Source organism: Barbus barbus (genome assembly GCF_936440315.1).
Source record: "Barbus barbus genome assembly, chromosome: 25".
Lineage (NCBI taxonomy): Eukaryota > Metazoa > Chordata > Actinopteri > Cypriniformes > Cyprinidae > Barbus > Barbus barbus.
In genome coordinates, this window is record NC_136753.1 from 29,897,095 (window position 1) to 29,910,446 (window position 13,352).

The 13,352-nt window shown below is 36.2% G+C and overlaps 1 protein-coding gene across 1 annotated transcript in view; it reads left to right on the forward strand.

The window, feature by feature from the left end:
• The first annotated feature begins 62 nt into the window (after window positions 1-62).
• LOC306845300 (rho GTPase-activating protein 9-like) overlaps window positions 63-13,352 on the forward strand; it is a 38,623-nt gene continuing 25,333 nt past the window's right edge. The window contains exons 1-3 of the mRNA XM_079377997.1: window positions 63-118; window positions 9,728-10,159; window positions 11,949-12,253. Coding sequence (XP_079234123.1) covers window positions 9,805-10,159; window positions 11,949-12,253 — 660 coding nt within the window. The 5' untranslated portion in view covers window positions 63-118; window positions 9,728-9,804. The remainder of the gene's footprint in view (window positions 119-9,727; window positions 10,160-11,948; window positions 12,254-13,352) is intronic.

A 13,352-nucleotide genomic window follows, 5' to 3' on the forward strand; every position in this document is an offset into this window, starting at 1 on the left:
CCGGCAAGCCCCGCCCCTCCCCTCCGCTGAACGCAGGCCGCTCTGAGAGAGTTTGAGCTCGAGCGCAGTCCGGTTCACCGACACCTGGAATACAGCGCGGATGCACCTGCAGTTACCGGTAAGCCACGAGCACAGCATCACAGCTCATAAACAAACACATTTACGATCATCAGCTATTTTATACTACAAGAAAAATCAATCAGTTATACAACACTAAAAAAGGGGTTTAAACAAATAGCCTAGATAAAAACATCCATCATTTGCATGCCCTATATAGAGAGAAAACATTTCATTATTAATTACTTAATCATTCCTACTTAATCATATGTATTTTGCATTGTCTAGTTAGTATAAAGTAAAAAGTGTGCATATTATTTAAGTAGAAATCTGTACATGATGTAGTGTTTTTAATAGTTTATGTAAATTGTTCAGTAATTTATGAACATGTTTTAATAAACATTTAGTGCATCCAGTTATAATGTGGCAAATGCATAGTGTTTCGTAACAATGTGCATTTTTTAAGATAATTTTGATGTTATCTAGTATTTTAAACTCTCTCTCTCTTAATATTCATATGCACACTCGACCGATATGGGTTTTCTGTGGTTGAAGTATTCTTGAATTATTGCATTTGGTGACATGTGATGATGATGATATCTTAGACTTGTTTCGCTGCGCTGTCAGAGAGGAACCATCGAGCCGTGAGAGACGATCTGGGTTGCATGAGATTCAGTGAAATATATGACACAAGTGTGAGAGATCAGTTTAATTGGCTCACAGATTGATCACTGCTTCGAGACTCTTTCATCTCTAAGATATAATATGACACAAATGAGTCACTAGTGAGAGTTAAGAGCTATAAAATGACATGAGAGCAGATCTTTGACTTTTTCTGTATTTTTGTCAGATTTGAGCACAGTTGAGACGTTCTGTGAGAAGCAGGAAATGGAGAGAAAATCAAGACTTGTAGTCTCTATGAGAAGTAATTCAGATATTTGTGATTTATGAGAGTTTTTGCAGGCCGGCTGGAGTCTGATCTGGTACCAGGAGCAGCATTGTGTTCGTTTGTGCCACGTTTAATGTAAAATTGCGTAACAATCTCTTGCACGACTGGAGCACAAAGCAAATGCTCTTTGCTGTAAAGTCACTCCGTCATAAATCTGATGCATAAACGGTTTCTTTCTGAAAATCCCATGAATGAAGCAGATTATTTTTTGCACTGTTTCCTGGGCTGTTAGTTTCAGATTGACTGTGGCTTCATCATCTCGTCAGAACGCCTGCTGTTTTTCTGCATTTGTCCATCCGGTTTGTTTCATGACATGAAACGTGTCCTAAAGCACACACATGATCAGACACTGCATGTTATCTCTTATATTTATGAATATTCTGTGTAATTATAACATGACCTTTCAGTCATAACCTGTGATTTCATGTTTACTTCACTGACTGAACTTCTCAAAATCTTTCTGCATTGTCTTCTGTACTTCTTAAAGCTAAATCACATATGCATTGCAGCCTCAGCTCAGTTCCTATATAAACAGGAAGAGGAAATATGCCGTAAAACATTTCAACCTACTAAACTTGAAACTTCAGGTTAGTTGCTGCCCACGTTTATAAAGTCCTGCCAAAGTTCATTGCACTTTCTTTACCAGCAAGTTAAAACTGCTCATGCAATCATGACAGAAATGATTAAATGGATGAAAACAAAGACGTTCTAATGGAAAAATCTTATTTTATTGTGTAGGATTATGAACAAACGCACTTGTGTTTGACTGATTTTATCTGAGTTGGGTTTCTCAAAAGCAACAAGCAGTTGAGTATTTTAGGAGCGCGGTAAAAAGTTGTAAGGATGCAATGAAAAGGTATCAAATAATAGACTTTTAATTATAAACAAGCCCAAAATATACTGTAAAAGTTGTGAATAAAACAGATTATAGAAGTGTGTTTTACAAGAAATTAATATTTCAGTCTTTCAGAATTTCACGTTTTATTCAATGTGCGTTTTGGTGATTCTTTGTAACTGCTTGTGAAATTTACTAGCAATTTTTAAGTGGAAATTGTTTGTTGGGGGGACCATTATATATGGGACTCTTATTTTGAAACGTCAATGCTTTATTGCAACTATCTACAACATATTACAATAAACATTGTCATAGTTCATCAACTTTAAATTATAAGCGATCTGTTGGCATAAATGCATGTTATTTATTGATCGCTGGTTATATTGCAATTCCTGTTTTCAACCACAAATTTAAGACATTTTAAAATTCATTTAAATTGCCATTTTTTATTTACTGTATTTATTAATTTGTTTGCATGCTTCTAAATGTATTTTACAGTTCACACACATCTATTTTTAGTGAAAACTCGCACTGTCAAGCCCTAAAAAGCCAGTTTAGATGGTCAAACCCACCGGCACCAATGATTTTATGATCTACGTATACATTTATGTGCATATATCTTTAACTGCAGTGTGCGTTTGCTGTTGTATGCATCTCTTTTTAGCTCTGGGTCGATTACTGTGTGAGCGCTATGTTCAAAAGATCGTAATGGAAAAACCTCACAGCCATGGGGCTCTTCCTGCAGGACACACACACACACACACACAGAGACACACACACACACACACACACACATGCACACACTCTAAATGAGGACACATCATAGACTTCTGATATTTTTATATAAAGCTAATAATAACGACTACAGACTAAAACCAAACCCTAAAAGATTTCTGGGAACACAATTTTAATGCATTAACTAAATATGCCTAGTAATGCACCTTATAATGCATTGCATGAATAATTGCAATCAAAGTTATAATGCATTATAATACACTGTTACACCTTTAGAAAGTATAATGCATTAAAAGACATCACAAACAAACTTTCAGAAATTATAATGCATTTTAACTTTGGTTATAATTATTAAAAGATAAGGTATTTTATAAATATTTTATTATGCATGAAGTGTTTTTATTCAATTAAATTGCATTTCATTAATATTTCATCAGAATGATTAATATTTAATAAAATATTTTATTGAAGAACAGTTTTTCTGATTGAGCGTATCTCTGGAGTTTTTGTCAGATTTAACCTGCAGCTAAAGCTAAATAAATACAAACGCATCTGATAAAGCTTCAGCACCCAGCAGAGACGCTCAGAGACATTTAGAGCAGCTTATGAGCTAAAGCTTTACATCACAGCAATATAATTGGGGTTTTGTGTTTCTGTTTCTTATTTCGCACATTAGTATTTCATACTGTTTATCTTTGTTGCCATTAAAATTCAGAGTTAGTACCGCCAGAGCAGGACACTCTTATTTTAGTATTATTTATATAATATTATAGTTTTTATTCATATTTTGAATACCTTCATCATTTTCACATTTAAGTTTGAGTCATTTTTATTAGCGTATTATTATTTTTATTTTTCATTTCAGTTTCAGTCAGTGCATTTTTTAATACTTTCATGTTTATTTCATTTATAATTTTCCTTTAAGGGTTTTCACCTAATATTAATATTTTATTTCAGCTTTCATTTAACAAAAATGTTTTTTTATAGTTTTATTTTTTTTTAACGCTAACAACACAGGGACAGGACTTTATAACCCAGGTGTTAACTATTGATGCATATTATTATATATTCAATGTTATACGTGCATAACTCAAGGTGAACCGTGGCTTTAACACAGGGTTAAATGTTACTCATTAAATACTGCTGGATGACCACTGTAGAGTAAAGTGAGAAAGGCTTATGCTTTTATGATGCAAATGCTGTCATTTTTCCATTAGCTGTATTTGCACAGTTGGCATGTGATGTATTTGCATGTTATCAACCCTCGTTCTCCAAATGATGCCTGTGGCTCTCTGAGCTGTTGGATGTGATAGTTATGATCTCCATAAAGAGCTGTGTCAGAGTGTTACTGATGTCAATGTCATTACAGAAACTACATTTACACTCGTGTTTTTAAAAGAAGTCTCTTCTGCTCACCAAAAGCTGCATTTATTTGATCAAAAACACATAAATTGTGAAATATTATTACAATTTCAAATAGCTGTTTTCTATGTGAATATGTGTTAAAATGTAATTTATTTCTGTGATCTGCAGCTGTATTTTCAGCATCATTACTCCAGTCTTCAGTGTCACATGATCTTCAGAAATCATAATAATATGCTGATTTACTGCTCAACAAACATTTCTGATTATTATCAATGTTGAAAACAGTTGTGCTGCTCAATATTTTTGTGGAAACCATGATACTTTTTTATTTTTCAGGATGCACAGATGAATAGAAAGTTCAAAAGAACAGCATTTATTTGAAATAGAACTCGTTTGTAGCATTATAAACATCTTTACTGTCACTTTTGATTGATTTAATGCATCCTCGAAGAATAAAAGTCTTACAGAGCTGTATTTAACACACAATAATTCTAGAAGTTGAGAGGCCGCAGCTGTTTAATGCTCATTCTCAGAAGGAGCACAGTTTAATGGCTGTTCCCTGAAATTACATAATGATTACTTGTTAAGTTTGTGAAATCTCTAGTTTGTGGGTCACGACCAAATGTGACGTGTTTGTTTAGCAGCTCAGATGTTTAACCATAAGTTTACCGCCATCAGATGCATTGATATTATTAGACATGGTTGCTGACACAGTGTGTGTGGTTGTGTATTTGTGGTTTAACGGGAATACATGAAGAGGTAAATGGCACACTGCAGCAGCCACAACCTCATACTTCAATCCATAATATTCAATCCTGATCAACTCGACAGTATAGAGAGAAAACACACACACACACGGATGACAGTGCAGCTGATCCGTTCGCATCAGTGATTCAGTCATTGATTTGTGCTCGATTTGCGTTTGTGGACACCAGGACTCATCTACACAACACTAGTCACGTGTAGTGTGCACTGCACAAAGTACACACTTCAGAGTGGACAACAGCAGAGTTTTGACATGCAAACACAATACAGTCGTACACCATGTGCCTGTAAACAAGGTTAATCAATTAATTCACCAGTCAAACGGATGATAATGAGTCATTGTACAGTGACCGAACGATACAGTGTTCCCTTATGTGTGAGTGTGTGTGTAAGTGTGTGAGTGTGTGTGTGTGAGTGTGTGTGAGTTTGTGTGTGTGTGTGTGAGTGTGTGTGAGTTTGTGTGTGTGTGTGTGGGGGGGGGGGGGTAGGCTAAATGTCTCGTCGCTCTGAGATCATCGAAGACAAACACCAAAGCAAAGCCTCTAATTATGAAGACAGTGAAAGCGAGTGTACAAATATCCCAATCTTTGCATCACATCAAGCAATATCATCTTCCACGACTGACCAATGAGCTGCGCCGAAAGATTTCAGGTGGAATTCTATTGGTGGATTCTGACACACAGATCCAGAGCAACACGGCAACAGGGCAGAAAGAGTGAAGGGCAAAAGTGGAGCTCATTGTCACATCAACAACACGATCACACACACACACACACACACACACACACAGACACACACACACACACAAACACACACACGTTGGTTTTTGTGGTTTATGGGGACTCTCCATAGGCGTAATGGTTTTTATACTGAACAAACTGTGTGTGCTATTGCCCTACACCAACCCTACACCTAAACTTAGCCCTCACAGGAGACTTTGTGCATTTTTAGATTTTCAAAAAAACACCATTTAGTATGTTTTTTAAGCCTTTTGAATTACGGGGACATAGGCAGTGTCCTCATAAACCACCTTCATATTGTAATACCTCTGTCATACCCATGTCATTATACAAATTTGTGTCCTCATAAACCACATAAACATGCACACACACACACACACAGACACACCGCCCATGTCTCACACACAAACTTTTCTGAATGTTAAAGTAATATTCTCTTTTCTTTAAATCAACTTAAAGCAGAATGTTCACGCTGCACGCAACACAGATGCATATTCAGTGTGTGTGTGTATTTATATACGCCTACACACACACACACACACACACTGAATATGCATATTAGCAAAGTCATTTTATAAAGCATTTTGTACAATATAGATACAATGTAAACAGAAATGCAAGGGTTTTCTCACATGATCTCTGTGTGTAGCTCATCAGTAAATGAGTGAGGCATTAAAATAGCAGTGTTTCCCAAATTAAACAAAAGAGCTGTTAGTTTCGAATGGTGTGTGTAATGTAGAGAACTGTGTTTAGAAAGTTTGTTTGGCAATATCAAACAGAGTTTAAAGCATGTAATGTGCTTATAGTTTTGCAGACTTGGTTTAATAAGTTTATGAGTGAATGCTCAAGTATCACTTTTAGTGTCTAAGCAGTTTAAAAAAGCTGCAGTGTGTGTTGCGATGGAATCGTGTCTGGTTTTCTCTCTGTCTTCATGTAAGGGTCAGGCGTGAGATCGGTGACCTTCACTCTTGGCACAGATGGAGCTTACAGCAGAATTGAGCCGCTCTGTAGGAAATCACTTGTTTTTGCCACAATGTGTGTGTCTGTTTTTGTGTGTGTGTGTTTGTGTCTGTTTTTGTCTCTCTCTGTGTGTGTATGTGTGTGTGTGTTCTTTAGCATATGTGTTAACAGTGAGTCAGGCTGGCATCCATCTGCGCTCAGTGAATGATGAAGGAAAGCGGTCTCTGAGTGTTTTCTGGTTAAGTTCTCGCTGCTGGAGCCGCTGAGAGTCTGTTGGACTCTGGTGCTGGTGAAGCACGTGTGGTTTCCTGTTTTCTGCACGTCGCGTCTCATCTCCTTATTTCTTGCAGAAACAGTATGGTTTGCTCACACACAACTGTATTACTCTGACATTATAAGAGGCCTGTGTAATAGAATCAGTGCAGAGACACACGGAGAGTCTGAGAGCATCAACTGAGTATCTGAGATTCAAAACCACATTTAAACCTGGAAATAAATTGAATGTTTATTGGCTTATTTTATTTAATTTTTAATTTAATTTATTTAATTTTTAATTTAATTTGTATTGTATCTATTTTATTTAATTTTTATTTAATTTAATTTGATTTTTTTTTTTTTTACATTTTAACATCCTAAATAATCTTTTCCTATTATAAAGAACCTTTTGTGCATTTGAAAGCTTCCATGGATGTTAAAGGCTCTTCATGGAACCATCAATGCCAATAAAGATCCTTTATTTTTAATAGTTTAAGTAGAAGAATCATTGCACACTTTACAGCAGATGAGACGATGCAACTCAAGTCGTATTGTTGCTAAAATAATTTGTAATGAAAACAATTAACAAGAGATGCATAAAAGCATTTTCTCTTGTGGTCGCAGACGTTTGGAGCCCGTGTTACATTAAGGGTATTTAGCATTCTGCTTTATAGTAAGGATTATCAGAACATGCTGGGGATTATCAGTTAACACACACACACACACACACACACACACACACTGAATGTTTGTGTTAAAAGCCTTTCTGTGTTGCTAGCACACAGTCTCTCAGTCCATCAGCCATCAGATCATACGCCACAAATATCAGCGCCGCATTAATACCCGCGTTAGCGCCAGCGGCGAGAACTGATGGAAGTGATGTCATGTTCAAACACTCGGCGGAAGCTCAGTGAGGTTCATCAGTTGTTGTTAAGTGAAGATAGACTAGATCATGGATTCTTGCTCATTATCGGATTACTGTTGTAAATCACTTTTATTGTCAGACGTAAAATATAAAAGCCCCCCTGAGTTTTTCATTTAATATTTCAATACAGTACTTTTTTTTTTTAAATATTCATTTTTTTTACACACATTTTCAAAACTTTGCCTCATTTTTTCAAAACTTTATACACAAATCCAAGAATTGCACACACAAAATGCAAAATGCCTGCATTCGAAATACACAATACACATTGACAAACACCTTTGCCATAATATTAATTCCTGCTAGATTTTTGTATGTTACATAGAGAATTGTGTGTTGTGTTTTGCAAAAAGTGTTTTATGTAATTGAAAACTGAGTCAAAGGCCTTTGGTTTTGCAGATTTGGTGTGTGTCAGCTTCAGAAATCGTGTGACAAGTAAAGATTTTGTGTGTAAGCAGTTTAAAAATTTAATCAGTATATAATTTTAATTTTAAAAAATAATTGAATTAATTGTTAACTTTTCATCAACTCACAAACCCCAGTTTGGGAAACCCTGCAACTACACAAGAAATATATTTAGTCAGAGGGCAATTTAATTTAGAACTGATAATAGACCAATATATTGGCCAAACTAATTAATTGTCCATTTTGAGCATTAATGACTATGTCTGCCTTGTCAGCAGAAGTGTTTGTTAAGCCTTGTGTCAGTTATAGATGAACGATTACTTGTTTTTGTTTTTTAAATCTGAGTGGATTTAAAGAATAAATTGCATTATTTTCCATATGAGCTGCATTTCATATCCTGTCAATTAAATTGCATGCTGCTTTCTTAAAGGAATAGTTCAGCCAAAAATGCAAATTTGCTGTAAATGTGCTCACCCTCAGGTCATCCCAGATCATGATGAGTGTGTTTCTTCATCAGGTTTGCATCAGTGTCTCTGCATCAGTGTCTCAGCAATGGATGCTCTGCAGTGAATGGGTGCCGTCAGAATGAGAGTCCAAACAGCTGATAAAAACATCACAATAATCCACACCACTCCAGTCCATCAGTTAATATCTGGAGAGGACGAAAGCTGAAACAAATCCAGCATTAGGACATAAAATACAAGTCCATAATCCATAATAACGCTTCCTCCAGTAAAACAAGTGTTCTGGTCTGAATCAGGAGAGAAATCTGCACAGATCAACACCGTCTACAACAGCTCTGAACAAATATGTGGCTGGATTTTGATGTGAGAGACAAAAGGAGACGCACTTTTTCAGCGTTATTATGGATTACAGACTTGTGTTTTAGTTATAAACATCTTAATGATGGATTTGTTTCAGCTTTTGTCTTCTCAAGATTTGGTGGAATAATCCACTACTTGTGGATTATTGTGATGTTTTTATCAGCCTCATTCTGACGGCACCCATTCACTGGATTTATTATTATTCAAATAAAAGAATATTTTTTTGTTCAATAAATATACTGTCATTAAAATATGTTAATATAAAAAATATTTTAAAATACTGTAACAAAATAATTTTAAAAAGTAAGCATTCTGAAAGCATTGAAGGAGATCCCATAATAATTGAATATATATTTACAGTAGTAACAACAAATTATATTTTATTATATGATATGATTAATACATGTTTTTAAATATGATGGTTTCTTTCTAAACATGGTGATTATCTCTAATATGGACACCCAAAATAATATATTTATCATCTGCATCTAACCATGTCATGTCAACAAATGGAAAAGTCAGCCATCTATTAATTATGATGTTAATAACTGTGTGCCTTTAGCCCCAACAGCAGGGGCGCTTTTTACCCCAAATACCATACTTTTACATATTCTTTCATAATTTAAAAACTGTTGCTTAAACAAAACTGAAAATCATTAAGACCATTGTCTCAAAATATATGCATTAATTTTTAGCGATTCTCATTTGCTACTTAAATTCAACATTTTAAAAAACAAAAAATATTAGATCAAGTGAGTACAGAATCAACTTTGCGCTGCTGCACGGCGATCGAGTCAAGGACCAGACAAATAAATGCCATCTACTGCTTTAGAGGAAAATAATATCACAGGCGCCTTTAGCCCCGTTGTACCCTATGTTATATTGTGAGTGTAACAAGCCTTTCTGTTTCAGATCATGGCACTCGTGTCGTCTCGCTCCGGTGGTGTCCTCGTCCAGTTATCACCCTCCGAGTGTCTCTGAGAGGAACCATGCTGTCGGGAAGCTGGCGCCGAGGAACCGTGATCTCGGGGTCCAGGCTGGCCAGTACTGTGGTTCTGGAGGCTCAGTATGATTACTCGTACCGCGCCACTGACGGCCGTCTGGTTTCCATACATGAGGGCGAGCGCTTTGTGCTGCTGAAGAAGACCAATGCAGACTGGTGGCAGGCGCGGAGGATCGGGGTCGGAGCAAAGGTCAAACCCATATATGTGCCGGCGACGTATGTCATTGAGCTGCCTATCAGCCAGTTCTGCCCCTCGCTGCCCTCCAGCCAATCAGCTTCTGAGTGCTTCAAGATGATCCCACGAGGTTCCCTCACACCCTGCATGAAAACGCACGGCTCAGGTAGATCTCATCTTTAGAAATACACTACCATTCAAGTTTTGGGTCAAGTTTTACATTAAAGGGTTAGTTCACCCAAAAATAAAAATTCTGTCATTAATTACTCAGCATCATGTGGTTCCAAACCCGTAAAGGTCATTGCACACTGAGTCGAAAATTTTTGTATGCGTTTGTAGTATTCGTCATCCTTTCCTATGAAAATGCACGCTACGGATGCGAAAACGTAGAAAATCGAACCTGGTAGGCAGTGTGTAAACGTGATTGACACAACGTGAAGTCGTATTTATTTTTTAACGTGCAAAAATTTTGGATGAGAATTTCAGACTTAAGGTCATTGCACACTGAGTTCTCGTAGCGTTGTAAAATTACGGTTGAACCACTGAACCACTGCAACGTAGTCCTTGCTACGTTTCTGTGTGTTGATTGTTGTAATGTCCTTGCTGTCTATGGAGGGTCAGAGAGCTCTTGGATTTCATCAAAAAATCTTACCTGTGTTCCGAAGATGAACAAAGGTCTTACGGGTTTGGAACGACATGAGGGTGAGTCATTAATGACAGAATTTTCCTTTTTGGGTGAACTATCCCTTTAACTGTTCTCTCCTGGTGGAATGACCTGCCCAACTCAATCCATGCAGCATCTTCAAGAATCGGCTAAAAACACATCTCTTCTCATCTTTATTTGACCCTCTAAATCTAGCACTTTCTATTCTAATTCTATGTTATCTATTTGTTTTGTTTTTTTATTACAATTTAAAATTGTTTTCTATATGAATATGTGTTAAACTGTAATTTATTTCTGTGATCATCATTACTCCAGTCTTCAGTGTCACATGATCTTCAGAAATCATAATAATATACTGATTTACTGATCAACAAACATTTCTGAGAAACAAATTGTTCGCATTATCACTCAAAAATGCACCTGAAAGTGCAAAAGAACATACATTTTGTATGTTTAAGGTCAAATTTGTCCCCCTGATATAAGTTAATATTTTGGTTAAATTTTTTTTTTTTTGTATATTTAGTATTTTATCAATTTTTTTGGTGATGATTTTTTAAAATTGTTTTATTTTTAAACTATTTTAAGTTTACAGTTTTTTGATTATGACATTTTCATCGACTCACGAAGCCCATTTGGTTGTATCGTGTCTCTTTATGCTCTAATTTGTCCCTCTGGTATTCAGTGTTGGGGAGTAACTAGTTACATGTTTTATTTTCTATTTGGTTGTACGTATATGCTATAATTTTTAAGATTCACTTTTTTTCCAAGGCATTGTTAGATGCCAGTTTTTCTTGTCAATTTGATTTCAAAAACAGTATCATAGCTATTAAACTATATCTTGTTTTGTTTTTAAATCTGTATTTAACCTCTGATCTCAAAGTAAGTCTGATTTTGTGGTGGCTGTGCTTTAAAATGAAATGATTATAATCCTAATTCTAGTTATTCTAAAACTCTGACAGTAATCAGTGTTGAGAACTACTGTAAGGTTATCCCGGCCTGCTTTACATGTTTCAAAATGATTAACAGCATTTGAAAATATTAGAAATTTAGAGAAGTAATCAATTGTAATCGGTTACATTAATAAAGTAATTAAAATAGTTACACTACTTGTTACATTTTAGATAGGGTAACTTGTAATCTGTAACCTATTATATTTCCAAAGTAACCTTCCCGACACTGCTAATATTTTAATGTTTCAGTGTAATAAAAGGTAGAGATCTCCTGAAGTGTTCATTAAGTCACGAAGCCGTTTAAGGTCTACTTTGCCTGTTTTGTCTGTGGTTCCTCTCAGTGCCTGATAAGCAGTTCTGTCGTTCCATGGAGAATCTCCACTGCAGCAGTGCCTTGATGGACAAACACGCCGGCAGAGTCTCAGCTCGAGGACGTTTCCCGACGTTACCCCTCTCCGGTTCCTCCACCTCGCCCTCGGGTCACCTCTCGGTTCCCGGCGTCCCGATCGCCCGAAGCCAAAGCTCCAGCAACCTTCCCCAGAACCCTTATCAGAACCAGGACCCGAGCCCCAGCAGCCCGGCTAAATCCTACAGCCAGTGGGACATGAGTGCGGCCGCTCGCAGACACACGCAGGGACACATACAGGTAAATAAATCATCTTTCCATTGATGTATGGTTTGTTATGATAGGACAATATTTGTCTGAGATACAACTATTTGAAAATCTGGAATCTGAGGGAGCAAAATAATCTAAATATTGAGAAAATCTCCTTTAAAGTTGTTCAAATGAAGTTCTTAGCAATGCATATTACTAATCAAAAATGAAGTTTTGATATATTTTTACGGTAGGAAACACACATACACACACACACACACACACAAAAAAAATTTTTTTAAGTGTATGTGTGTTATTTAAGATTAACAGTTTTTTCAAAGGCTTTGTTAAAGGCCAGTGTTTCCAATCATAACTATGCAAAACAGTATCATATCTACTAAACTATTTCTTGTTATAGATATCTTAGGTCTAAATCTAGTTACGATGTAATGAATTTGAACTATTTCTAAACAGATACTATTTACAGACATATGTGTAACCCCTGCCAAATATGAAATGTTTAGCAACTGTCATCTAACATCATTGTTAAAACGAAGCATCATATTCTGTGAACATTTAAGCCCCACCCACTTTGATTTGATTGGCATCTCGATCAGTTTGACATTAATGAGGCAGAGCAGATTAAAAATGTAACTTATAAACTTTTTTGAGATCCTAATAACAAACAAAGCATCAGAATCAAATATTGTGGGGGATTTGTTGGCCCTTTCTAACAATTGTTATGGATTTCAGCTGTTTAGATGGTGATTGCTCTGATGATGAACAGCTTTCTGAGATCAGAGCATTGCCACATAGAAACTGACAGGAAGTGACATCACTCTGGATGTGCACAATAACACTCAGTGTACTGGGACATTTAAAGATGACACACGCACACTTTATAACCCCATATCTATAGGCTCTAAATGAGCAAACTTTGCTGTTAAACCTGTTTCACTCAATCTCCTCATGTCTTCTGACGTCTGACTTGTTTAGAGTTTTTATATCCAGTAAATTGTACAAACGTCCAGCTTCATCTCGTGCATATGTCTCAAATCTTGACTGATTTTGATCAAGTAAAGGTCAGAATAACTGCAGTCATATCTCCAGATGAACTCTTACTGGACTGAAGCAGCTCAGCTTTACTTGA